Genomic DNA, 27,837 nt, shown 5'->3' on the forward strand with positions numbered 1-27,837 from the left:
AACAAGAATATGCATTTTCATTTAGAAGATGGTCAGAGACCTGAAATTTTTATAATACTTGAATTTGGTGAAAGTTAGAAGAACATGCTCTCGTGTGCAAACTTTCAAGAGGGAAATTTCATACTCATTGACCTAGCGAATCAGTTGGAAACTGTTTGCACTTGTAGCAGATACTGGAAATAATTATGGCTTAGATAGAATAAAAGTTTGTCTCCGCCTCATTACAAAAAAAAAAAGGAACTGAAGCATGCAAGACTAGTGGGGCAGCTCCCTGATGTTGTCAGAAACCCAGGCCCTTTCTGCCTTTCTGTTCCACTATCCTCAGAAGGTACCTTCAAAGTGCCTCATACTCCAAAAGACGAGGGGGTCCCAGCAGACCTGTGGCGGCGGTGAGTGACCCCCAGCTTCCATAAAGAGAGGACGGCACGACTCTGGACTGTCCGGGATCTGTGCTGTCCTCCGCTTCTTCCAGGGACGGTGAGGGCGGCACGTCCAGAAGTCTCCACGCCGTCCTGCCACACAGACGTCCACAAGGAGAGGTCCGCCTACCCCCACGGCACCTGGGGAGCCTGGTCTGTGCACACGGCCCTCCACCGCCGTGCTGGGGGGACTCCAACGTAGAACCCCCGTGACCGGGAGTGGACGACCACCGAGCTGGGCGGTCCAGACCTGCTCACGGAGTCTGTCCGTCCCGACACCCACGCCAGCCTCCACACGCCCCACGTTCAGCGGCTGCTTCGAACCTCAAGGTACTGCACCCCAAAGGAGAACAGTGCCTTCAGCCCCACTATAACCACCTCGGGATTTACTGTGAGAACTGTTAATTCCTAATGATTTTTAAATAGATGGGGTTTTCTATTCTGCTTGGAATTCCTGTCTAAGTAATATCAGAGTGTAAACACATTTCCCCTCATAAAAAGTGCTCTTTAAGGAGCATGCTTCTTAAAAAGGGAAACTTTAGTTTGTCTAAAGCTGATAAATTAAAGGTCAAGGGTCAGGAAGCCAACTTCTAGGTGGAACAAAGTGACCAATACCAGAGGGACGTCAACAAGCAAGTGGATCAAAAAAGTTTATTTTGAATATTTAATTAAAAAAAAGTCATACCTATGATGTGTGCTACAAGAACGGAGATACAATAATTGCATATAAAACCTGACCTAATTGTGGTAAAGCAAGGATTATGCAGAAACGCACTTTAGGAAGTAGACGCTCACGTCTCCAACACCCGAGACACCGCGACAGAATCTTCCAGAAAGACTGCCCCGGACCGTTGCCAGTGCTGACCTGGCCTCCCCGGCTAGCAGGAGGGCGATGTGCTCCCGGGCAGTGTCCACGGGGAGCGTCCGGGGTGGGAGAACGCACTCTCCGCTTCACTCTTCAGCCAAGTCCATCGATCGCATTTGACTGTCACGTGACGTGGTATTTTGGCACAATGAACACGAGTGCCTTGAGGGAAAAACGTTTCTGGCAGGGTACGACAGTGAAGGCGGCTGCCCTCCCGCGGCGGGGGGCCGTCCGGGCCGCCGGGGGGGGCGGTAGGCACCAGCACCGGGTGACGCTGCTTCGGGGGCAGGAGCCGCCCTCCTGGCAGCAGGCGCCAGGGGAGGGACAAGGGAGGGAGGGGGAGAGCGCGGGTCTGGGGAAACGCCGGGGTGCTCCCACCCAGAGCTAAAGCCGCCGCCCGCTGCACCCCTGCTCCCAGTCCCCCCTCTGCCGGGGACAGTGACTCCCGCCCACCAGCGCGCGGCCGGTCCGAGCACAGGCAGCGTGTCAGGGGTCCCGACCGCCACCGGTGGGGCGAGGACAGCATGCACTCAGGACAGCCGAGGGTCCCGAAGTGGCTCCACGTGACAGTCAATTTGGCAGAAACAAAGAAAATGCCTTAAATGCATAAAACCGATTACCCGAGTCCTCCTAAGGTGTGTGATTACAATATATTAGCGAATTCTGTGGCATGAGCATTTCCAAGAGCATCAGCGGAAGGATCACGTATAAAAGCGGTTTGTACAGCGGCCTCCCGCCGGGCACCTACGGCCGCAGCTCCACGTAGTTGGCCGGGAAGAGCCCGTACCTGCCCTTGCACAGCCCGCGCCACCAGCCGTCATCGATCATCTCTATGTTGGTGATGATGTCGTCGGGGTCGAAGGAGATTTCGTCGTCGCCCGCTACGGGAGAGGGGAGAGAGACAGGAGGGTGACACTCTGACACCGAGCCCGGCCCAGTCTGCTGGAAGGGGCATGCTCCGGGCCCCCGGCCGGGCGGCCCAGCAAGCCCTCCCCCAGAGCTAGGCCTTCCTTCCGCTGCCCTGCCCTTCGCCTCACACAGCACCCCGAGCACGCGAGCCCCCGGCGCCAGACTTCTCCCATTCTCCCACTGGAGAGCGTGCTTACAAGGCGCCAAGGGGAGCCTAGGAAGGAGCCCGAGGTGGCAGCTGGGGCGGCAGGTACAAGGGTAAATGTACCACGGTGTAAAAATTACAGATGCCCAATTTCACAAAATCCACACCCGTGCCGACAAGTGCGTGGAAACAGATATAAGCAAACGGGAGGGGCACGTGCTCTTCCTAGGGCAGGATGGAGGCACCACCGACAGGGAGGGGGACGCGGGCACACCGCACCAGGGGCTGGCGGTGCGCCTGGAGCGATGGCCGGCAGCCTGAGGATGCCCAGCATCTTGGGAGGACCACACAACAGCCCTCAGCAGCAGCAGGAGAAACGCTGGCCCACACACTGGACCACGGGTGGTGGGGACACTGCAGTGCGGGACAGATGGAGGGGCCCATCACAGTAAAAAGCAGGAAGCTCTCCCGGGGCCGCCCAGTCCTCAGGGCACAGCCTCAGGCGGGCCGCGGGTCACCCCAGGATGAGGCCATGGGGTGGATCAGAGACAACTGGCGCAAACGGGACAAGAGGTGGCTGGGACAGCTGGTAAAAATGGGACCCGCAGCAGACCTCACGGTGCCTCAGGGCTGACCCTCCCACTTGGATGGAGTAGGCTTTGGGGTGGGCAGTGTCCTCGGTTCCGGGGAGTTCACACTGGGGCCTCTGGGGGGCCTGGGGCACCCCTGTGGCTAAGAGTAACCGAGGGTCCGAGGAGGCATAGAAATGGCGGGGAAAATGGAGTTTCTGTAACTTTGAGATTACTTCAAAACAAGTTACTTCTTAAAAATTGTAATAACGCTCTGGGAGTCAAACTCCTAAGAGCAGCATCAGCGGAAAACAAGCAGCAGGTAGGAACGTGGGTCCCTCACCAGCCTGGTAGTCGTACAGGGCAACGGCCGTGATCCCAAGGTCATTTTCATATTCGTCGTAGGTGTTTTCCTCTAAAAAAAAACCGGGACAAAAGCTGAGGGTTAATCAAAGTGCCTCCTCGCCTTTCTCAGCCAGCCCTGCCTGGGGCGCCGATCAGCAAGAGGAAGGAGTCCGGGTTTACGGAGCAAACCCACCCCTTCCCAACGCGGACGCCAGCCGGGGCGTGTGACGATCTGGGTGGGCACCGAGGCAACTTTCAGAGGACGGGCTGTTAAATTGTATGTATTTGGTACTCTGAGAAGGGGCCCCGCGCTGCCCAACGCCTCCCGTCGCACTCAGGGAAAAGCCAAGGCTCTGTCCTGAGCTGTGTTCTCGGACGGGTTCAGGCTCAATCTGCCCAAATATACGGAAGGAAACCTCATCTTTAAAGATGAGAGGCCGACTTGGGCGTTCATCCCACTGAAACATGTATAAAATTTTCTGATTTTATAGGAATCACCTTGAAGGACCTCAAGACACTCTGTCTTCCTGGAGCGAGGCTCTGCCCGAGCTGCTACCGTGAAGGGAGAGCAGCAGAGACCACTCCCTTCACACTCCTCCCCACCCACCACCCCGCAGCAGCCGCGGCCTTCCTATAACCCCCATGGGAGGCCGCGCCGAGCCCCGGGGGAGGGGGGCCTGGTGCCCTCCCAGCGGGGGAGACGAGGACCCCGCCAGCACAGGCCAGGTGGGGCAGGTCAGGCCACGGGGAGACGGACACCACTTTCACAGACGAGCAGAGACAGACGGGGATTTGGCGGGGCGCCCCTCCCCCTGTACCTGCTGGATAGTGCCCGGGGGCCTCTGTGGCCTCATAGACGGGGTCCGAGGCGTAGGCCAGGCCCTGCTGGCTGCCGGCGTCTTGGTAGTCGGCCGCCTCCATGCTGTACCTGGGCTCGGGCTCGGGCTCGGGCTCGGCCTTGAATGAAGCCGTGTCCTGGGGTAGGGGAGAGTCAAGGAGACATTTCCTGTAGCCCACGCTGGGTCCCCAACACGGGGCTCCCTGTCAGTCCCAGGGGGGTCGCAGCACGGACCCGCGGTGAGGAGGCACCGTCCGCTCACGTTTTGAGAACACTCGGATTCTAATCGTGGCGCAGCACCGTTAAGAGGACCACATGCCATTTCCTGCTGAGCAACCCCACCGTCACAGCCCCCGACACCCCAGAGTCTTGCAGTGACGAAACCACACAGCCTGTGGGGAACAGCACCGCCCCGAGTCGTGCCTGCAGCTGAACCCCGGGGCCCGGGGCAGGTTGACCTGTAAGTAAAGGCCCGGGCCGCCGAGGCTGCCCGGGGTGCCCAAGGACCCGCCAGGCCTGCCGGGCTTCTGCGCGCTGCTTCGCAGCCCCACCCCCAGCCGGCGGGTTCGGGTCTGCCCAAATCCTCCAGCGGAAGGGAAGGGGGGCCGGCGAGCCACGGGCAAGCGCAGACACCCAGAGGAAACCAACGCCAGGCTGTTCACAGTCGTCGTGACTTCTGACTCTAACGGAAGCAAGTGGCTTTAGTTCGTTTTTCCGACCAGGGACCATCTGAAGGCACCGTCAGGGGCTCAGAGAGCAAGGGACACACAGAAATGCCCCAGTGAGAACCAGCGGGGTCAGGCACTGGCTTTCGCCGGCAAAGGGCCATCATGGCTCGGGCAGCCCGTGAGAGCCACTAGGGAGGCCACGGAGAGGGGACTCCGCATCCAGGCCAGGCACCGAGCCACTCAAGGGACTAACCGCAGGAGAGCGACAGGCCCAGAGCCTTCTTTGGGCAAGTCTGCCCTGGATGTGCAGGGGACGCCCTGAGGGTTTGAGGCCAGGTCTTGGTGTGGGGGCACCATGCTGGCTGCCCCGCACATCCTGAGCAGGTCGGGGGTGTGGGGGATCCCATCCCAGCGGGATACACCGCTGTCCCCAGCGTATCACGTGGTTCTGGCCGGGCTGCCGGTCACGGGACCCACCTGCCCTGCCACTAGGGACAGCAAGTCACGCCGCCTTCTCCAAGGACCGACTCCTCAGTGACCGGCCCAGCAGTGGAACAGGACAAGGGGAGATGACTCAAGGCCCCTCCTGCCACTGGGTTACAAGCTCCAAGGCCACGCCACAATGCCTACGAGTCCAGGAGGACAGAGCCACCACGAGGGGGCAGCAGCTCACAGAGGGCCCTGGTGGCACTGTGCCTACGCCAAGACCCAGGCTCGCTGCCCAGAGCTGTCCGGTTCACGAGCTACCGGACGCCTCACCCCTGCAAGTGTCAGCAGGGCTGAGGCAGCTTCTGTTCCTCACAACCCAGGCCTCTGCGGATGTCCCGGTGAGAGAGGTGGGCAGGGGACGCAGGGCAGTGGCCGGGGCAGAGGGGACGGGACACAGGGCTCGGCCAGGTGTGGCCCCCGAGGCAGCAGCAGAGGAGCTCCTGAGAGGCCGGGCAGAGACCCGTGATGGAACGGGGGACGGTGGGGCGGGCAGCCCAGTAACTCGGAGCCCAGGAGAGAAGACAGGTGTGAGGGACGTGAGCGGGCAATCACAAGGCACCGATGACGGGAATGAGGATTACAGGCCAAGGACAGTCACCGGGGAACACAACGGTCGAGAGGGACTGAGGGAAGGAGAGCTGGGGAGGGCGGCTCACGTGGAAGGACGGCAGCTGGGTGCCGGGAAATGGGTTTCCAGAAGGGAGTGGGGTCAGTGTCAAGTGCTGCAGAGAGCAGTCGAGATGAACTAGAAATCATCTACGCAGCATCAGGAGACCCGCCCGGGAGGCAGCAGGCTCGGCCAGGAAGGCCAGCGGGGGCGGCCGCACACACAGAGAGGCTGGACGTGCGGCGCGTGCCCCCAGCGCTCACGAGGGCTCCTCCCCAGGCCGTCCCCTCGGGTGGGGCACCAAGCAGAGTGGGGTAGGGGACCCCTCCACGGACAGTGGCATGGACCTGCGAAGGATGTGTTCGGGGGGTCAGACTCATTTGCACACTGAACGAAAACACCAACCTCGTAGACGGGGCTTGGGGGTGGCCTCTCCTGAGCCGGCTGAGGAGTCGGGGAGGCTGGGGGCGTTGGCTTCTGGGCTCGGGCTTGCTCCTGTAATTCAAAGGCAAGCGCCGGTCAGAAGGCTACCAGAAAAGGGTCCACCCAGGCTTACGGGACCGCGCTCACTGCCAGGAGCAGAGCGTGGGGAGTATGAAGCATGGAGACTCAGCACCCAAAACGGTTAAGGACAAGGTGAAGTGAAGGTCACGCATCATCAACAGCCAGGACGTCAGGGACCCCCAGTCCTCCTGCTGTCACCATGCAAACCACAGGGGGCAGGCAGGCTGCCACCCTGTACCTGGCCCAGACCTCGCACAGGTGACCAGACGAGGACCTTGAGGTTCTGAGAGGCTGCTGTTGGGACTGAGATTTCTGGGGACCTAGAAATAGGGTGTGTACTGCACATAAGACATACAGGAATCTTTGGGGGCCAGAGCGTGGGCTGTAGTGGACAGAAAAATGGCATCTCAAAGACACGGACACCCCAGCCCCCAGATCCCGGGAGGCGGTGACCTCGCAGGGCCAAAGGGACTGAGGATAGAAGCAGTTACGGACGGGAGGTGGGAGACAATCCCAGCTTTCCCAGGTGGGCCCGACGTAACCACAGGGATGGATCTAGAAGAAGGCAGGCATGTGAGCGACCCATCAGAAGAGATCACCACGGAGACAGAGGCTGGAAGGGGCCCCGAGCCCAGGAACGTGGGTGCCTCTAGAAGCTGGAAAAGGCCAGGAAACAGGTCTCCTCTGGAGCCTCCAGAGCTGTGAGAGGGTCCACATGTGTTGCTCTGAGGCAGAGTCCAGGATCGCGTGGGATGGCAGCCCCAGGAAACCCGTGCGGACAGCCTGGCATCACAGAGGAAGAGACAGGACCGCGAGGGGCCTGCACCAGGATGCGGCGGAAGCAGGACCTGAACCCTCCCCGGCCTCCGTCCCGCCGGGCTGCCAGTGGGACAGTCAGGTTCACAGGCTGCCTGGAGCCGGCCACAGCTCAAACACCGAGGCCTGGGCGTGTTCCCGTGCAGGGGTCCCGTCCGGGCTGGCTCCGCAAGCATGGCCCGAGACCCGGGCTGCCGCTCGCACCTGAGCTGCCGTACAAGGGTCTGGGACAGACCCTCTCACAGCTGCTGGCCGCAGAGAATAACGTCTCATGGCGAGCCAGCAGGACCCGAGTCAAGTACGTGTGCATTCGTGCTGAAGTCCTGCCCGCCCACCGCCGGGAGCGCCCCACGGCCCAGAGGACTCTGGAGTGAGGACTGAGCAGGGAGGGCTCCCAGGGGCCAGCAGAGGCGAGGGGTAGGGGCTGGAAGCGGAGGACAACACGGCCAAAGGGACAGCAAGACAAGGGAAAGCAAAGGCGCCAGAAAGAACCACAGTGACAGCCATCCGCAAGCCACCCGCTCGTCCTGCGCCGTCCAGATGCTGACGGGACTAGACGTCACGACGTGCAGGCAGAAAGTGAGGAAGGCAATGATTATTTGATGAGACCGAGATGTCAGGAAAAACGCCTTGTAGTCTGTATATCCATGTGCTAAACAACCAAGAAAACCCAACTCATGAGCTCCTTACTTGGAAAGTTTCTAGCAATCACGGAATTAACAAGACGTAATTACACAAACTGGCTCTTATTCTGCATGTGATGGAACCACCTTCGGGGCGCATTTAGTTCATGTCTCTGGTGCCCACGGCACGTTCATTTCCTCGGCCCCCCGTTCCCTCTCGATGGGGGTTCTCGGAGCCCTAACTACTGATTTTGCGGGGGAGACGTCTATGGAATGGAACAAAGCTTTCCGGTTTATGAAAGAACTTCATGGGCTTTATCTCTCATTCCGCTCCACGACTACCCGGGAGCGCAGCATTGAGTTCTTCCGTCCCCGGTCCACAGGAGAAGGCGAGGCCGCAGCACGGGGAGCCCCGGACACAGGCGGCCTGCTCAGCAGGTGGCAACGTGGGGACCAGAGCCACGGACATCCAGGCCTGGGGAGAAGGCCGAGGAACACGCCCAGGCGCTCCCGCTCTCCTCCCACAGCCCCCGTTCCTGCCTCCTCTGGGGGACAGCAGGACAAAGACGCATGCACACGACAGATGCAGGTGCAGAAAGACGCGAGAGTCGAAAAAGAAAGCAGAAAGCGGCTCTGCTCCTTCACGGGGAGTTCCCTCTGTATTCTTGGCCTTCTCCCCAGGAGGAAGGGGCTTCCAGAGGGCCACAGGTCAGAACGGACACCGCCAGGCACACGTGGGGCCCGGGGCTCCGCGGAGGGAGAATTTCAGAGGCGGGTGGGCACGGGAGCAACACGGCTGACCAGCTAGTACCTGGCGGTCAAAGGCCCCGCCATGTGTGTGGCTAAGAGTTACAGTTCCTAAGAGCAAGCCTCAAACTAGGGTTCCAAACGTTTTCCACGGAGAACCTTCCGGACCACGGGCCCCACACTCACATGCAGCTGCCTCCGGGCCTCCTCCTGTTCCTGTCTCTCCTTCGCCAGCCTCTGGGCCTTCTCGGCTTCCGCCTTCCGCCTGTCCTCCTGCTCCTTCTCCTTTGCCAGGTTTTCAAAGTTCGCTCTAATGTTGCTTGTTCTGCTGTTCACTACAGAGGGGAGGAGAGATGCACGCTGGGAGTGAGAGGGGCAGTGTGTCCCCCCGACCACAGCCCCGCGCCAGGGTGGCCCGCCCCACAGGAGCCAGCGGCCCGCTCAGCCTGCCCATCCCAGACCGGCCTCGGCGCCTCCGTCTCCCGCACGTTCCGGAGGACTGCCAGACGGCGGGAGCCTGGTATCTGGAGTATTTCACATTCCCAACGGCCCTGGATTCTTCACCAGCACACACTCAGGAGGGAAGAAATACATTTTCCCTAACGGTGCCCTCGATGACGCCATACAAAGCACTGATGCTGTGTCGATCTCAAGCCTGGGGCGTACATCTGCCAATCCCCGGTGGCGGGTGGGAGGGGGCCACAGAAGCAAATTCTGCAGCCGTCTCGAGGAAAATGATTTGTGCGCTGAGCTGCAAGTTGCACTGATTCTTCCTGGAACATCATTTTGCCCTGAGATAACTGACAAAGTACGAGTGTGCATCTTTGGTATCTGGCAGACATTCTCTCTAAAATGAATCAACTCAGGGCGCCTGGGTGGCTCAGTTGGTTAAGCGACTGCCTTCGGCTCAGGTCATGATCCTGGAGTCCCGGGATCGAGTCCCGCGTCGGGCTCCCTGCTCAGCGGGGAGCCTGCTTCTCCCTCTCCCGCTCCCCCCTCTTGTGCGCTCTCTCTCTCACTCTCTCTCTCAAATAAATAAAATCTTTAAAAAAAAATAAATAAATAAAATAAAATGAATCAACTCAGTCTATCATATCAAGAAAAACGGCAGTATCTATCGTCAACGGGAAAATTCAAGCTTTCAAGAAAAATCAGAATTGTGAAAAACCTGTATCTGCTCCGAGCACGACAACTTCCCAGGTCCCTAAGGACTCTGGTAAGACTGACGATAATGTGAATGAATGTCACTGGGGGGACTACAGAATGAAAAACAAAACATTTGGGAGTTCGGCTAACTCAATGGTCTAGTACTCTGCAAACGTCCAATGCGTGTTCCAGAACCATGTGGCAGCCTGTGAGGGAGAGGACCCACTGGGAGCACCAGGAAACCACTGCCCGTCCCAGTGCAGGGTTGCGAAGGAGCATCCGCAGCTAGGGTAACGCCCTTCTCTTTTCCGACAGCGTACCTGGGGGAGTGCAGAGCTCCTTCCTAAACATCCTTTACCACAACAGATCGAATGCAGAAGCAGCTTAAGAATAAAGGTCTTCGAGGAAAATTTACAGACACGCAAAGCAATGCCACGCTTCTGTGTGAGTTTTGTTTCAAAAATGTGGTTATTTTTTCCATAAACAGTATTATGATGTTAACATGTGATGTTTCCTTGTTTTTAAGTGAATTAGTAAAATCTTAAATTCTCATGTTTTAATCCCACTACATCAAAGATCAAGAGACACAAGCCTCACAAAGGATCCCTACGAGTGTCAGATGTCCCGAGACCCCCAAGTCTGGGAACCGCTGACCCGGGGCGTCCACAGGAAACAATGGGGATGCTCTGCCTCCTACCGTCCATTTACCACTTTCTATACATTTCCCCCAACTCAGCAGTGCTCCTCAGGGTGTGGCCATGCGACTGAGGCGGGAGAAGACACCTTCTCTGGTGGCAGCCAGCTCTGAAGACAGGCTGGGAGCAGCCTGGCGCAGGGACCAGAGAGAGAGAAAAGGCGAGAGCGTCTACTTTGGCTTCTGCACAAGCGAGCAACACGCTCCTCACATCACAGCTGCGGCCGACTGGCCAGCCGGAGGCGTCTGCACGCACTAGAACCTCCCGGAACCTGGTCCCTGGCAGTGAGGGGGGCCCCTGCAGATGGGTGGCTGGCCCAGCTCTGCTTTGGGAGGCACCCCCCCACACACACAGACCCCCACTGGAAGAGCACTGCAACACGCTGCGTCCGAAAGGAGCCTCCGAGCATCCGCGGGGACACGCAGGCCTTCCGTCAAGGCACGGCAAAACCCCCTCCCCGAGTGAGCAGAACAAGGGCGCTCTCCGTCGCTCCCAGCCCACGCTGTGCCCACGACAGGAACACCCACGGTGCAGAAGTTCGTCCTGGGAAAACCGCGGCACTGGGGTCGGCCACGACTTACCCGCCTCGACGGGGATGGTCTTCTGATAAGCAGGGGCCACCTGGGCAATGTCCTCGAACGTGGAAGCGTTCTACCAAGACAGAAGCGGGAGAATCAGGGGAGCGCCTTCCTTCCTCCTCAGCCTGCGAGGGCTCCTACCTCACCCGAACGTGGGAGCCTGCCCTGCAGCTTCCAAAAGAGCCGAGAGCGCCCAGAGGTCTCACCTCCGCCTCTCTGCCCACACACAAGGGCATCAGGGCGGTAAGACTACCCCATGTGATGCCGCACCGGAGGGGACGCGTCGTCACGCATCTGCCCAGACCCACGCAACGTACGACACCAAGAGCGAAGCCTGGCGTCACCTAAGGACACTGCGCGATGAACACGTGTCCGCACAGGCTCCTGGGCTGTAACGAGCGCATCCCCCAGGGGGGCGGTGCTGGTAACTGGTAGTAGGAGGGGCTGGCTGTGCACGAGGGAAAGCAGGGGTGTATGGGAAACCCGTCGCTGTGTCCCATACTTGATAAAACTGCTCTGACCCCTCGCCCCCAAAATACGTATCGGCATTCGTGCAATCATATCCCGACGATGTGCTCAAGCCCCGCCCCTCCCGGCCACCGAGAGAGGCTTGCGTGTTTGCAGGGACCCCGATGCCTCTGCTCTGCCAGGGACAACACCGTGGGTCACGCTGGAGCCTCACGGGGCCTGATGCGCGAGATCCCCGCTTCCCGTTCTGTAGAGGACCCAACTCTGTCACAGCAAAGGGACAGTGATGACCGTCCATCCAGAGGCGGACTCAGACGCACACAGACAGGCTCACAGTCCCTCCGGCCATCCTCAGTTTCCCCGTGAGTAAACACCTCCCAGAGAAACACGTTTGGGGCTCAGGACACAGCTGCTTTTCTGCCACACAGAACAAGGAGGAAGGGGGCCCAAAGGAGGCGAGCAGTTGAAGCTCACCGGCCACGTGAAGCTGAGGGGTACAGCACGGGCAGCACAGGGGACGCGACCCAGCCCACTCCCCCCGCCCCCCGCCTGCCCGTCCAACCCAGCGGCATCCAGTCCCGGCGCCTGCACACCCAGGGGTCCCTGAGCCATCCCTGCCTCGCCTCCAAGTGCAGCTGCTGGGCTGCCCTCAACAAACCCTCTGCCCCTTCCCAGATGCCCGCCCAAACTGCCCGTGTCTGCCACGCCTCTTTCCAGAACAGTCTCGGACGCCCCCCCCGCCCCGCAGCCTTGAGCGGAGGGTGTCTGCACCCTCTGGATCGCTCCCCACTGCTCCAAGGGGTGGCGGCCTCGTCCAGCCAGTTCTCCAGCACACTATGCTGCTTGAGGTCGTCTCTGCCACCACCCTGGGGGCTTCTGTCCCAGCTGTGCTGTCTCCCCAACGCCCCGTCCTCCCTCCTCCTTCCTGACCAGAACCCTCTCCCTCTGCTGCTACTCCTCAACACGGACTCTGCTCCCTGTCCCCTGGTCCAGCCTGCAGGACACCTCTCACCCATTTCCATCACCCCAGGGACTACTGCAGACCCAAGTCCCAGGGACCCACCTCTCTAGGGACAACCTCGTGTCACCGCCTGGCTCTGAACCCCTTGCGCACATTTACGGGAACCCGGGCAGTCCCCACCCCGTTCCAAGCCTGTGCCCTGCCACTCACTCCCGGGGCCCACACACGGTCACGTGGCAGAGCCCCCCGGGTGACGATGTCTGTGTGGCCAGCTGTGAGCCCCATGGAGCAGGACTGCAGGAGGACCAGCCCTGTCATCGGTGACCAGGGGCCAGGCCCAGGACTGGGCGGGACGGCTTGACTTTGTTCAGCTGAACTGAGGGGACGGAGCCGCTCCCAGGCCCCAGCGTGGAGCTCGTAAGCCCACCACACTGACGTAGCTGGGCTGCAAGCTAGAAAGGCCATCCGACCGCGCTTAAGAACGAGCTGCCAAGGCTAGGAAGCCGTCGGGAGGGACAAAGTCCCTGGCAAGAGGAACGGGGTATCTCGAGGGGAACGCTGTAGGAGGCGGCCCAGCGCCCAGGCTCTGACCCTAGACACACACTGTGCCGTGGGCCTTCCGCAGGAGGCCGACGTTCCGGGGCTGCATGCTCCAACGTGGAACCAGCACTCACGCGTGGCCAGGAGCTCTTCTTCCGTGGCCCATGTGACCAAGGAACCCAATTTCCAATTTGGTTTACCACTAAGCTGAATTCAGAGAGCCACACGCTCTTGGGCTGTCACGTTGGCCTGGAGTCTAATGCCCGGGTTCCAGCGGTGGCCCGGCCACACGCCGACTATGGAACAGGCAAGGACAGTATCTGCCTCACGGCGCAGCTGTGCACGGCCCAGGACGGGACACCCCTGGCATGCGAGGCAAGGCCTGGCGCACGGGAAGCACCGCTCCAGGGTCTGTCCTTCCGGACACGTGAGCCGACACCCACCGGAGACCATCCCCAGAGCAGCACACAGCAAGAGCTCCGTGTGTTCCCAAACCCATCGCAGAAAACACTCGGCCCTGGATTGGAAATACTCACCTTATCCATCCGATCCTTCTGCACCCCGTATTTTCCGCCGAATCCTTTGGAGTAGTCTGAAACGCAGCACAAGACAACACTTACTCTGCGGTCGAGGACCAGCACAGAGCCGCACGCAGAGGCATGCAGACAGATCCAGAACCAGCCCACGAAAATGCACCCAGCGCGCAAAGAAACGAGAACCGCCAAACAATGAGTCTTTACTTGCAAGGCTGAGTTTTGTTTCTACCAATGGTATTCAGGAGGCAGGCAGGCGCGAGGCAGAAAGAGGCGTGTGCATGCTTTCCCGCATTCTCCCAAGGGACAGAAAGGGTGCCGGGCGAGGGTTGGAGCCAATGAGAGCGAGGAGGCCAGAGCACGGGCCGGGGAATGCACCACTTCAAGAGCACAATCTTCCGCCCGGCAACAGCTGACCGGCCGCATCCCTTCCTGCGTCCTGCTCCACTGAGCGCTACAAGGGGGCTCAACCGCAGGCTTCTCTTGCTTTTTTTTTTTTTTTAAGATTTTATTTATTTTTTTTGACAGAGAGAGACACAGCGAGAGCAGGAACACAAGCAGGGGGAGTGGGAGAGGGAGAAGCAGGCTTCCCGCAGAGCAGGGAGCCCGATGTGGGGCTCGATCCCAGGACCCTGGGATCATGACCTGAGCAGAAGGCAGACGCTTAACGACTGAGCCACCCAGGCGCCCCTTCTCTTGCTTTTTAAAAGAAAAACAATTCCCCAGGGAAATTCTACCGGCCGAATACTTATGTCCCGCAACACAGATCTGCATGACTGTCACGCCGTCATGCAGCCCTGGTGCCACGGAGAGAGCCAAGGCCGTCCCCGGGCCGTCCGCCGGATGGACCCAAGTGCACGCTCCTGCCCTGCCGGGACCCTGGCACCGGACGCCTGAACTCTGCCCCCGGAACTCAGGCCAAGTTTGGACGGTAATTAAAGAAGGACAGGGGTGCCTGGGTGGCTCAGTCGTTAAGCGTCTGCCTTCGGCTCAGGTCATGATCCCAGGGTGCTGGGATCGAGCCCCACATCGGGCTCCCTGCTCGGCAGGAAGCCTGCTTCTCCCTCTCCCACTCCCCCTGCTTGTGTTCCCTCTCTTGCTGTGTCTCTCTGTCAAATAAATAAAATCTTAAAAAAAAAAAAAGGACAAATGCACTGGCCAGAGTCCCAGTATCTACATCTAAAACTTCCCCGTTTCTTTTCAGTTTTGAACACATACTATCGGCTCTGTGTGAAGAACTTATACGTAAGTTCACCCAAAAAACAAAAACAAACAGAAAACATCCCCACCCCAGCCGAAGACACCACCACAAGGGAAACACAGAAACCACACAGAACACGCCGGCCCCGGGCCCCTCGCTGCCACCTTCCCTCTGGTTGAAGGCTCGGGACCAGGCGGAACCAAACAGCTCACTGGGTGACTCCCAGCGGTCACGTCAGCAGCAAGAGCTCCTGGAGAAGGTTGCTGGGCACCCCACCCCACCCCTAGTCATGTTACGGGGTTAGCAGGACATTACCCTGCAAACTACTCATCTTACCAAACACAAAGCTCTAAGGGGCAGAGGGGCAGAAAGGGGTGCAAGTGAGAATCACTCCAGCGCAGAACTGGGTTGAAAACACCCACGTGCCCCTGGCAAGGGACAGCGGCTACCTCGGAAGGCTGAGCCCCTGAAGTCTGTGCTAGATGGGGCTACACCGGAGGGGGAGGCGGGAGGCAGGGGCGGGGCTGGTGAGCAACTATGCCTTGCTGGGACTCGTGCTTGGCCAGTCTCTCCTTGTAATCAAACCCCACAGCACAGGAGTCCTGCCTCTCGGACTGAACGCCAAATCTGCCTCCGAAACCAGCCTTATAATCTGAAAATCCACCAGCAACAGTGGAGAGAACCGAGAGAGGAAACACAGTTTGGTTAGAATCGTTTCAGCAAGCATCAAACACATCGTCTAGAAAGCAGGGCTCGGCGGAGTGCAGGGGCTCGGAGCCGGCTCCCGGGCTCACGAGGAGGCCAAAGTCGGCTCCAAGGTCACAGGACACACTGAAACTCGAAACGCTTCAGCCAAGATCTGGAAATAGGTTAGGAGCTGCATCTGAAATAATTCAGAAAAAGCACTCCATGCTTTGAGGTTTCCTTCCGGGGTCCTCCCCGCGCTGCAGACACGAGCGCGCATCTCTGTGCGTGTGGAGAGAGACACGTTGTACGCAAGTATCACGGGGCCCCGCGGGTCGGCCCCACTTCCCAGGGTGCTGGCTGCAAGGGTGGGTGCGAGGCCGGGGCACATGTGACGGGGCCCCCCCACCCCGCAGCCTAGGTCCCAGGGACGGTGTTCGTTCTGACGAGAACACGCTTCCAAGCGGAGGCAGTGCCCCGCAGCATACTTTATCAATGGGAATGCACACGCGGGCAGAAAGCAGCGTTCCCAGGATGCTCTGGGAGCAAGGCGGGCACGGTGCCCCCTCATCAGCAGCTCCCGGAGGCGGGGGGGCTCACTGCTACGCTAGCGGGGGAGCGTTTCAAAAATGTGGCAAGCACAGGACAACCCCAAACGGTGGAGAGAAAAACAACACACGACAGAAATGTAGCAAAAACACAGCACACTGATGGACCTGTGGACGGAAACAAACTCTGGAATGATCTCGGGAGGAGTAGGCATAATAAAGGTACCTTTTTGGGATTCGTGCAGTTGCAATTTCTCCTGGTGATCCCAGCCAAGAGCACATTTGTCTTGTCTGTCTGTCTGTACACCGAATTTTCCTCCAAACCCTTTCACATAGTCTACACGCACAAGAAAAGGCCACAATCTAGTGTTAGTGGGGAGCCCGGGCAGCATGTTCCTAATACAGTGAGACACACATAACCTGCTAAACCCCTCTCTCTCTTCCTGCAGGAAGAAGGCCTCCTCGACAATGTCTGGAAAGCAGCCTGATTTATACTCTCAGCACCGTGAGCACAAAGAGGACCCCGCGTACAGAGCTCCAAGGACACAGCCTAAAGCAGCCCCCACGAGTCACCACCATCTCCACGTTTATAACACAGATGTGCGACACGTGGCCATTATTACAGGCAACTGCTGGGGTGCCAGGGCCAGAGATGTGTCAGGATATGGTTTCTTCATTTAACAGCTGCACTTATGGATTTGCTGTATTTCAAAGTGCGGTATTTAATTAAAAAGAGGCATCTACTTTAGGGGTTCCTAGGGACACTCTCCCTTTCTGTTCTGGCCAACACTCATCATGCTACCAGCTGCAGGCGAGAGGAGAGGAGAAAGTGGAAGGCACCTTTCTGCGACTCGTGCTTCTCCGTCCTGCCCTGGTACTCGAAGCCCACCGCGCTCTTGTCCACCTTGTCCTTGTCGATGCCATACTTGCCGCCGAAGCCCTTGGAGTAATCTGCAAACAAGGGAAGTACTGTTTATGCAGCAGCAACACAATCGGGGAGCTGATTTGAGAAAGTACTCTTATCACCCAATTAAAAACAAAACAACACAAACCAAAAATCTTTCAGGCACACTGTAAGATCACTAATATGGGAGACAGTGGGAAGTATTATTTGTATATGTAACAACAGACATGTGAAGAGCAGCCTGTATAACGGATTTTAACAATTGTCTTATCTTCCCTGCATTCCAAAGGAGATCACGAAATAAGCGTGTTAGATGTTGGCGAGGATGTGGAGAAAGGGGAACCCTCCTACACTGCTGGTGGGAACGCAAGCTGGTGCAGCCACTCGGGAAAACATTTCCTCAAAAAGTTGAAAACAGAGCTACCCTATGACCCAGCAATTGCACTACTGGGTATTTACCCCAAAGACACAAATGTAGGGATCCGAAGGGACACGTGCACCCCAATGTTTATAGCAGCAATGTCCACAATAGCCAAACTATGGAAAGAGCCTAGATGTCCAGCAACAGATGAATGGATGAAGAAGATGTGGTTCATATACACAATGAGATATTACTCAACCATCAAAAAAAATGAAATCTTGCCGTTTACAAAGATATGGATGGAACTAGAGAGTATTGCACTAGGTGAAATAAGTCAATCAGAGAAAGACAATGGTCATATGATCTCACTCATATGTGGAATTTAAGAAACAACAGAGAGGATCCTAGAGGAAGGGAGGGAAAGATAAAACGAAATCAGAGAGGGAGACAAACCATAAGAGACTCTCCACTCTAGGAAACACACTGAGGGCTGCTGGACTGGACGGGGGTGGGGGGCTGGGGTAACTGGGTGGCGGGCATCAAGGAGGGCAGGAGATGTGATGAGCACTGGGTGTGATACGCAACGGATGAGTCACTGAACTCCACCTCTGACATGGTAATATACTGTATGTCAATTAACTGAATTTAAATTTTAAAAAAGAAATAAAAAGGAAAGAAAGACGCGTGTTATGTCTGAGAGCGAGATGAGCCCCGGAGCCGTAGTGGCCAGCTTTCACGAGGTCCCTCTGCCTCACCAACTAAAGCCAGCAGAAAGATACACACGGAGCATCTTCCAGAAACACTACTTCTACCCAAAGCAACGTCACTGAAATACGTATCTTGACACTTAAGCACGGCTCCCCCAGGGCCACTCCCAGAACAGACCCAAGATCAGACCCTCGGGGGGAGGCCTGGGCTGCAGAGGAACCCTGTCTGCCCCACGGGCTCTGGCTTCCGCTCCCCGACTTCCCAGAGGCAGCTTTTAATCTTCTTCACAGGCTCGTAGGAGAGAGGGTCCGGGAGCCCTGAGCAGATCCGAGGGCAGGCCCCAACTCACAGGCTGCGTGCCGTACCGGGCAGCGGAGGACGGGCTTGCCCCAAGTGGACAGAGGAGGCTGAGTTGAAAGTGACCCTGTGCGGCATACTTCGTGTCGGGGCCGTGGTCTCAGGACAGGCGGGCAGGCCTGGTGTGACAGGAAGAGATGCCCACAGCAAAGCAGAGGCCCGGCCGCCCCGCAGGCCTCACGGCTGCATCCCCAGGAAATCCCGAGCCAGCCGTGCCTCCAGTGGGGACTTCTCTTTTTGCCTCTTACGGAAATCTGGGGTTTTAAAGAAGACGTGTGCGCTCTGTTTTTACATATAAAATTTACATGTGCGGGGCGTCTGGCTGGCTCAGTCGGCGGAGCATGTGACTCTTGATCTTGGGGTTGTAAGTTTGAGCCCCATGTTGGGTGTACAGATTACTTTAAAAAAAAAAAAAAAATTAAGTATGCAGACCACACGAAATAAACAACGCAGAAGAACCAAGCATCCAGGGCCTCCGCGGGAGGGACCGCATCTGTAAACCCTGTATGGAGACACCCCTCCCCGGGCAGGATTCCCAACGACGGAGGGAAAAGTCAGCACGGCAGGTGAGGACAATCTGCAGTAGCCACAGCAATTTTAAACTCAACGTCCCTGGGGTGCCTGGGGGGCTCAGTCATTAGGTTTCTGCCTTCAGCTCGGGTCATGATCCCAGGGTCCTGGGATCGAGCCCCGCGTCGGGCTCCCTGCTCCGCGGGAAGCCCGCTTCTCCCTCTCCCACTCCCCCTGCTTGTGCTCTGTGTCTGTCTCTCTGTCAAATAAATAAATAAAATCTTTTAAATAAATAAATAAATAAAATAAACTCAACGTCCTTTCGACCCTGCAATTCCTTTTCTAGAAATTCACTTTTTTAAATAATCACTTATGTATATGACACACGGGGACAAGAATATTCACTATAGTCGATTTTTAGCTTCAAAAATCATAAATGACCTAAATTCCACGTTCTAAAAAGGAATGGTTACGTGTCTGCAGCTTCTCCACATGACGGGGACGGAGTGATAGACGTACGACAAAGCCCCGACGCTGACCTGAACAGGACAAGAGCGTCCCCACACGCGCAGTGAAAAAGGCTGCGCAGGGTCCCGTGAGCCGCCTGGCACGGGGGAGAAATTCTCCCGGTATGGATGGACGTCTGTCCACACGGGACAGAGCGGGAGGAAGGCAGGAGCCGCGCTGGCCCGACCTTTCTGCGACTGGTGCTTCTCCGTCCTGCCCTGGTAGTCAAAGCCCACGGCGCTCTTGTCCACCCGGTCGGCCTGCACGCCGTACTTGCCGCCGAAACCGCTCGAGTAGTCTGCAGAGACAGGGCAGCAGTCAGTAAAGAAGCCCGGTGACAGGCTCAACTGTCACTTCGGCTCTTTGACCGAGCAAGACAAACACATGTCGGAGTCAGGACTCATCAAGAGATCGGCACCCAGTTTAAAACGTCCCCCAGGGTCACCCACGAGTGACCAACTCCGTCTCCAGCGCGGTCCCCAGCAACCACGAGAGGGGCGTGTCTTTCTCAACGGCACACATGCGCTGCAGTCCCACTTGGGAAATGAATCATCCGAATAAAGCAAGCTGTGCAGCTCATCCCTTCCCAAAGGGACTGGGAAGGTCCATCGGGGCCAAACGGACAGAGCGCCCGCTCCCGGAGCCATCCGATGACACGCAAGACACAGAAGTAAACCCATGCGCAAAAAAGGCTTTGAGAAAGTGACATGCTCCCGTTCCCAAAAAAGGCTCTCCAAGACCAGCACGACTTGGAAGGTCAGCCGGCGCCATCTGAGGACCACACGCACAGCAAAGCATCAGTGAGCTAAGGGCTCCGGTTTCCACTGCTGGGGGACAGTGAGCTTTCCGCCAGCCACACCCAAGACCAGACTCTCCCGGGCCAACGCCGCTCGGAGGGAGAAAAGGCAGCCTCTGCCGCAGGCTGGGAGGCGCCAGGGTGACACGCGACCCAGATGCTTAGGGAGCACGGCCCTGCCCAGGAAACCCCCCCCAGCGACAGTGCTCTCGCCCCCAAGGCGGCGGGGGCACCCCCCCCCGCAAGCACAACACAGCTTACCTCTCTGTGAGGCGTGCTTCTCGGTCTTCCCCTGGTATTCAAAGCCTACAGCAGACTGCAGGTACCACAAAAAGGGAAACACATTTTTAAACACCTCCAAATCTGTTCATCTGAACCCCCAATACATACGACATTTTTTTTTTTTTTAAAGATTTTATTTATTTATTTGACAGAGAGAGAGATAGTGAGAGCAGGAACACAAGCAGGGGGAGTGGGAGAGGGAGAAGCAGGCCTCCCGCGGAGCAGGGAGCCAGATGCGGGACTCGATCCCAGGACCCTGGGATCATGACCTGAGCCGAAGGCAGACACTTAACGACTGAGCCACCCAGGCGCCCCACATACAACATTTTTAAAAACAAGAACCACGTTATTTTTTGACCTCTGATTTCCTAAGCCAGGTGCAGGTCTAATCAGCGCCCCAAGCCCTGGTGTCTGATGTTTGTGGGACCACGGCCCCGTGGGCTGTGTGGGCCAAGCTGCACAGCAAGTTCCACTCGTGGATTTCCGGCCCACGATGTCAACCTGGGACAACACCCACTGCCACACGTGACCTTGCTTTGCACGTGAGCTCTTCCAAGAGCAACACGGACATCAGGCACGAGAACGGGGGCGGTGGGGGCATCTGCACGCACAGCCCCGGGAGAGAGGCACCATCACCCCGTGGTACAGTTAACACAGAACCACGGCTAACAGGGAGCAAAGCCTGAATGTAGACTGAGCTGCAACTCGAGTCCAGGCTCTCAGATGCTATGATAGAAAACAAAGGTGTTGACAGTCCTTGGTCAGAGATTCAGACACCAGGCCTTAGTCCTGGAAATGGGCACGGGGTGGGGGGGGCCCTCTGCCATATCCGCTCTGAACACTGCCCTGTCACTGGGACGTCCATGCAGCAAGAGTGGCTAGAAATGGTCCCCAGGGACACATTCTCAGGCAAATCTAAGGCTGTCCCCAGTCCACCTGATGAACAGATACCAACACGGAGGATTTCTACAGCAAACAGCAAAAAAGATCCTTACACGTTCCTGTTCTCAATTCTTAGCCCAGCCAGCCAATCATCTCAGAGCCTGGCGGGGGAGGCGGGGAGGGGGGTGCTTCTAGGAATCCTGCCATCGGAACGCCCACCCCGCAGTGCCGAGCCAGAGGCACCTCGTGCTACCGTGACCGTCCCGGCAGACTCCCCGATCGCCCGGGCGCTGGTTCCCACGACATGCACTCACCTGGTCAACTCTGTCCACCTGGACACCAAACTTGCCTCCAAAGCCCCGGACGGAGTCCACCTGGGAGCAGTGCTTGGAGAGCTTCGACTGGTACTCATGGCCGACAGCTGACTGCAACAGGGTGCGGAGAGGGGGTGTTAGCTGCCGGCGGCCCGGCCACCCCCGCAATAGGACCATGCAGCACCAGCCCCCCACAGTCTGGGCTGGGCTCCTCCCTGAAACACACACAGGGTGAACACCGGCGGACGGGCCACCTGCCAGGCGGGGCCTTCGGATGCAATGGGGACAAGGCAAGGACCCCAAGGTCAATTAGGCCCCGAGCCCGGCCTGCGACACCCGGCCTGCCCACGGAGACTGCTGGCCCGAGTTACTTGCCGGCTGAAGCGAAGCACGTTCGTACCGCGTGATGCAGGGACGGGGACCAGAAATACCTTGCTAACGGACAGAGCTGCGGACAGCGTGCTTCCGTTACGACACACTTCTGGCCACTAGTCTACTGAGCGAGCACCCTGTGCAGGCGAGGAGCGGGCACCACTGCGTCCCCACACGGCCCTCGGCGAGGGAGGCGAACTCAGCCGCCGCCGTGCAGACCCCATCACCACGGCCTCTGGGCCACACCGGGCACCCAGCTCGTTGTAAATAAGTCTCTGGAGCACAGCCACACCTGCTCATTTGCATACTGAGGCCACTTCTGAGATTCAGCCACCAAATTCAGGAAACTGCCAGAGACCCCACAGCCCGCAAAGCTGAACACACTACCGAACCCTGAGCAGCCCCCAGCCCTGCCCAGCCTCCCGGCACCCGGCTCCGCCCCCAGAGTGGACAGTGACCACGGGTGGCGGGGCCCTGTGACACAGAACGGGGACGGCACATCTGAACCCTCCTTCCAGCTCCAACAGTCACACCACCCGGGAAGCACCCCTCAAATGCCTGCTGCTTGTCTCCGGAGATCCATAGGACACCCGGGTTCAGGCTGAACTAAAGCAGGGTCAGCCCCGCTGCTGACCCTCCGTAGGCAACTCAGGAGTCCGTTCTGTCGTATCCCAGGGGAAGGAGCAGTGGAGTTTTCCTGGAAGCAGAATAACCTTTGGATTCCTGTCTCCTCGCCCCGAGGCTGCTCAACGTCGGGACTGACCGACGAGCTCCGAGACGCACCGGCCACCCGCAGCCTCGAGTCCCCCCAGAAGGCGCTGATAGGGCAACCGCGAGGTGCAGCCTGCCGAAGGGGCCCCCCAGCACCAATCTCAGCAGAAAGAGGGGAAAGAAGTTTTAAGAAAACTTTTCTAAAAATGTAGCCAGAGTGACAGCTTGGCAATTATTCTAAACTGGTTTATCAACACGGATTTACGCCACTGACCAAAGCCATGTCTGTAACTAGAGGTCAGCCCTGGGCAGGGCACCGTCTGGATGCACACTCCAGCTCCGGGGTGTGGCTGGGACCAGGAACGAGGCCTGCCACCTAGGCCGTGGCCAGCTCGACCCTGACTGAAGGGCAGGGGGCCTGAAAGCCTCGCAGACAGGGGCCGGTGGCTGCCTCACCTGCCCAGACCACACACCTCTGGCAAATCCGTGCCTGCCCGGGATGGGTCTTACTCTGAAAGTCTCTACTGCGTTGTCCTCAACTCTTAACACAGAGATCTTAGGGCTTTTTCCAATTTCTGGAGAGAACAGGTTACAAGTAAGAGTTATTTGGTTTGGGAATCTTCATTATTTCTGACAACTGGTCCAATCATGCCCCCAGGAGCTGCAAGCTAGCCTCGCCTAAGTGTGCAGTGAGGCGCGGAGGGAGGAACCACGAGCCACATCAGCATCCCTACCAGGTTCCTCTTTAAGGGGCGCCACCCACTCTACCGGCCCCAGAGGCACGAGGGTGTTTCCCCGAGCCATCTGGGGACCGCTAACATATCGGCCAGAGACGTGCCGCATGGGCACTCATAAGACGTCCCTGAACACGTTCACAGTACCCGGCCAGGCACCAGGTGAGGACAGGTCTCAGCCCTGAAGAGCCTCCACGGAAAGGTGGCAATGTGGAGGGGGGGCAGAGGACAACAGGGAGAAGGCACAGGGGAAGGGCCGCTGTGGCCTGGCGGGAGGGGGAACTCCTCAGGGAAGCTTCTCGACTAGAAAGTCCGGTGCTGGGAGGGCAGGAGGGGCAATCCCACCAGTAGCAGAGGCCAGAAGTGAACACCGTGTCGCTCCTGCCATGGAGCGCTTCCTTGACACATGTCCCCAATGTGTCATTTTTCCAACCCAGACCTGGGGGCCCAAATTGATAATGCATTTCTAACTGCCCACAATCCCATGCTCACAGGCTTTGTTTGGGGTGGGAAAAGCTTCCACCTACTTGATTCTTTCACTGTCCCAAGCACATGAAGGTGGTGTCTGTTTGCACTGCAAAAAGCTACCAGGCTTTTTTTTAGAATCCAAAGATTATTCTGCTCCCCGCTTTCCCTGTTGAGACATCTCCGGAAATGACAGTCACACCAGGAAACGTCCCTGTGTCTTTCCTGCAGCTCGCACTTTGTCCAACTCCAGCTTAGGCAAATTTCGGACCTGGTTTGGGGCCCACAGGTACACACACCGTGACCCCGCAGTGTCATTCCATGTCAGCTCAGACACTGAATCTGATCCATGCGTGCGGTGGGGGGGGGGCGGGGAGACAGGTCTGGAATTACAGACCAGAACTCGCTATCAGCTGATGGTTTCCCTTCTACGCAGAATGAAGGCAGACATCTGTTGGGTCAGAACAATCTCACAGTGTTCAGACTGGGAAATTTGCGTCTACAGGGACGTCTGAAGAACGTAAAGAACTGCCTCAGTGGCGAAGCCTGGGATACGCTGGCCCCTGCTCTGCCTTCTCCTGCAGGATCAGCCCTCCAGAGCTCCTCTGCTCCCTCTCAGGACAGAGAAGACGCAGAGTGCTGTCAGAGGTTGACGTGTTCAGTCGACAATGCTGACACCGCGTCCCCGGATGCCTACACTCGCCCGGTGATGGCTCAGGGGAGGCTCGCCCACTGTTCTCAGAGGGAGCGTTCTCTCCTGGCCTATGGGCAGGGACTCCGTGTTACACGGAGCGCCAGACTCCTGCGTGAAGGTCATTCATGCACGAAGGACGTCAGCACACCTGCTGGCCCAACGCTCACCTGTGGCGGGAAACGAGGGAGCCCCCGGATTCGATTCCGGCTGCAGGCTGAGCTGCGCGCAGTAGTCCACCCCTGCAGTCAAGATGCCTCTGGGCTTCTGTCCGGGTCACAGGGCGGGCCTCCCAAAGCCCAGAGCAGCCCTGGGCCTCCCTACACGTCACCCACACCCAGGAACCAAGAGAATCCTAAAAGAGCTTCTCAACAGCAGGAGCAGTTTACCAGTCAGGTCAATCAACAGAGGACTACTACTCAGCTCCCAGAAACCGACTCAAAACATTTAATCCAAGGAGGCCGGAGCCCCCGCTCTGCCGACTAGGGGCTCCTCGAGAAGCATCACACAGCTGCCACGCCTCACCTTGTCCATCCTGTCCTGTTCCACGCCGAACTTCCCTCCATAACCGTGCGAGGCTTTCGGTCCTGTTTCAAGCTCCTTCTCCTTGAGGGTCTGGTGTTCTTGAAAAACATTCTCTCTCAGCTTGTGTATGCTTGAAGGAAAGAGAGAAAATAAAAACAAACGGATAGAAAGGAAGCGCATCCTCACCTCCGAGAAGGACACACGAGGACAGGGGATGTCATCTTCACAAACCTGCGATCTTGTGATTCCAGGCCCCCAAATCCCCACCTTCATTGTGCTTTCCTGACCCCTCTGCTTGCTGGCCCACCTGCTCCACCAGGTCTCCAAGAAACCAACCTGGGCACCTAAAGGGAGGCATCCCAAGCCCCCGAGTACCTATCCTGAAACGTGGACTTTTTCTCAAACGCAGAAAAGTTCTCTGTTTCATCAGGTAACAGGACCAGGAGAACCAGTTCTGTGAGCGGCCCCCAACCCAAGGCAGAAGGGGAAACAAAGTCAGCAGTCCCTTACCCCAGACACCCTGAGGACACTGGTCCAAGACAGTGAGACAGAACATTTAGACAGCATCCCTTTACTTGAAATACTCCAACTTTGTAAATATCCAAAGCTGAAATGAAAGACTTTCAGAATTTATCATCCAAAGCCACTTTTTACTTGAAACGCTGGGGATCGTCAAACAGATCACAGGATGTGGTCAACATGTGGCAGGTCAGGGAGCTGTCACCATCAGGAGACCATGAAGTGGCACACTGCCCCCCCCCCCCCAAGCCCCTCAGGAGAAGGAGCAAGAACACGGCTCCTCACCCCCGAAGGACCCCAGGGCACCCAGAACCGTCCCAGGGGCTGCTCTACCAGGAGCTCCTATGAAGGCCAACACGTCTCAAAGCCACAGGAACAGAGAAAACGAGGAGAGAAATGGGTGACTTAACCCATTCTGGAGGCGGCCTAACCTACGACGGTGCCAGCTCCCCTCCAGACAGGCCCAGGGCCCTCCCTCGACGCCCTCCACGGGCTTCTGCGGTGGGTGTGGGCACAGCAGGTCAGGGAGGAATGGACACTCGGTCTAAAATGCCCACACTACAGACTTCACCCTCTCTATGGACGATTTTCCGCCTCTTTCTCAGCCAAGAACGGCTTCATCTTCCTGAGAGATAGTGGGGCCAAGTAAGACAAATGGTGCAAATGGCCACCACAGGTCACAGGGTCAGGGACGGCCCTTCACGACAGGGAAAGGGCGGATACGTTCTGAAGCCAGCATGGCCTACACTAAAGTCTGAGTGCGTTTTAAAAGTTGCTTTTATCTACACTTCTTGACAAGGAAACACCACCCAGAGAGGTGACAGGTCAAGGCAGGGCCAAGTCGGGAACAAGGCCATGTTCTCCTACAATGGCGACCATCAGTTCTCCTATTTTGGGCTTTTCGCGAGAATACAGTGCCTAGAATCCAGCTCCCAGGACCCAAAGGCCAGTGATAAAGTAGTGAAGTTGTAAGAAAATCACGGGGGGAGGATGTTTCAGGTCTAAGGCATTCAAAGACACGGTGCATGTTAGAGACCGGCCACTTGCAGAGGGAGCGCAGGGGACCGCATCCTGCGAGGAGGCTTCGGCTACTGGAAGAGTGGACTCTGGAATCGTAAATACAATACTCGTCCGCAGCGGGAACTTGAAGTCCCTGCGCATGTGAGCGCACATGCACATGCACACATGTGCAGAAGTACGTCACTGTGTCCTACACTCTTCTCGCACAGCGGACGGAGGGACCGCATGAGGGACAGAGGCCAGGGCCCCCGCCCCATCTGCTGTCCGCTTTTCAGGGGGCTGTTTTCACTCCAACAGGAAGAAAGTCTCTTACTTGATGTGTTCCTGGTGCCCAGAGCCCTGCACGGTTTTCGCCCCCCATCTCTGCTCTTTCTCGCTCACATCGTTCTGAAAAGAAGAAGAAAGGATCAGCAGACTTCACACGACCCAGAGGAACAGCAGAGGAAAGCCCCTTTTGGGAGAAGTACAGCCAAGGTGGGCTGGTGACTCGTACCACGAAGTCAGGGTCGGTCTCCCAGTCGTCGGCGCCCCCGTCGTCCTGGGTGATGGACACGGCATGGCCCGCCGAAGCCTTCCACATCTGAAAAAGCAGTGTGTGGGGTCACAGAGGCCGAGCAGGCGGCTCCCGGCCCCCCAGCCCCCAACTCCGACCCGGCTCGGGGAGGCGCAGCCACGCCGGCGAGGGAGCATCCACCAGCCCCGCGCGCGGGCCACAACACCCCAAAGGAAGGAAACAGAACACTGCATTTCTAGCACTGTTCTCCAGTGGCATCCGAAACACCGGTCGGAAATACTCTGTTTCAATTCAAATGAGAACACCTCTGGAAAATAAAAAAGTCTCGCGTGCACTTACTTCCTTAAGAATACATCCCTCCTGCACTGAGTCGTGACAACAGCACTGACCAAACAGGAGAGCACCCCACACCGCGAGCGTAAAGCCTACGTTACCACAGTTAAAAAAGAAAAGTACCCATTTTGATTTCTAGTATTACTGGACATTTAATAGTGACTTCCTTAACTCAGACTCCGTCCTTAACTCAGACTCCGACAAGTGAACAAATGTTTCAAGTGATTAACGAGAGGGTCGCTTCACCGTCTACCTGGGGAAGTACCCAGGACGTGGACTGCGACGCTTCCCCGCACCGGGCAGCCCCGAGCACGGCCTGTCGCCTTTCCGCCCCAGCAGACGGTTTCACCTGGCACAGAGGACGACGGCTTCACAGCTGCCCAGCTCGAGGCTCTTCCTAACCGCAAAGGTAAAATCTAATCTTTAAGAGTTTC

At 57.7% G+C, this 27,837-nt stretch overlaps 1 protein-coding gene across 5 annotated transcripts in view; it reads right to left on the bottom strand.

The window, feature by feature from the left end:
• Nucleotides 1-1,056: 1,056 nt before the first annotated feature.
• The window catches only part of CTTN (cortactin), a 32,895-nt gene continuing 6,114 nt past the window's right edge, over nt 1,057-27,837 (bottom strand). For 3 of the 5 annotated variants that reach the window (XM_064576044.1, XM_064576045.1, XM_064576042.1), the window contains 16 exons: nt 27,050-27,136; nt 26,870-26,943; nt 25,018-25,147; nt 21,520-21,630; nt 20,303-20,357; nt 19,433-19,543; nt 16,739-16,849; nt 16,125-16,235; nt 15,208-15,318; nt 13,469-13,524; nt 10,967-11,036; nt 8,731-8,879; nt 6,260-6,349; nt 4,071-4,227; nt 3,251-3,322; nt 1,057-2,165 (listed from right to left, as the gene is read on the bottom strand). In XM_064576044.1, the coding sequence (XP_064432114.1) occupies nt 2,029-2,165; nt 3,251-3,322; nt 4,071-4,227; nt 6,260-6,349; nt 8,731-8,879; nt 10,967-11,036; nt 13,469-13,524; nt 15,208-15,318; nt 16,125-16,235; nt 16,739-16,849; nt 19,433-19,543; nt 20,303-20,357; nt 21,520-21,630; nt 25,018-25,147; nt 26,870-26,943; nt 27,050-27,136 (1,632 nt within the window). In that variant the 3' untranslated portion in view covers nt 1,057-2,028. The remainder of the gene's footprint in view (nt 2,166-3,250; nt 3,323-4,070; nt 4,228-6,259; nt 6,350-8,730; nt 8,880-10,966; nt 11,037-13,468; nt 13,525-15,207; nt 15,319-16,124; nt 16,236-16,738; nt 16,850-19,432; nt 19,544-20,302; nt 20,358-21,519; nt 21,631-25,017; nt 25,148-26,869; nt 26,944-27,049; nt 27,137-27,837) is intronic. The other 2 variants (XM_064576043.1, XM_064576046.1) reach the window with 2 other exon arrangements.

This window comes from Mirounga angustirostris, unplaced genomic scaffold (assembly GCF_029215605.1).
Source record: "Mirounga angustirostris isolate CCGP_5_RB_7025 unplaced genomic scaffold, mMirAng1.0.hap1 SCAF_13, whole genome shotgun sequence".
In the NCBI taxonomy this organism is placed as follows: Eukaryota; Metazoa; Chordata; class Mammalia; order Carnivora; family Phocidae; genus Mirounga; species Mirounga angustirostris.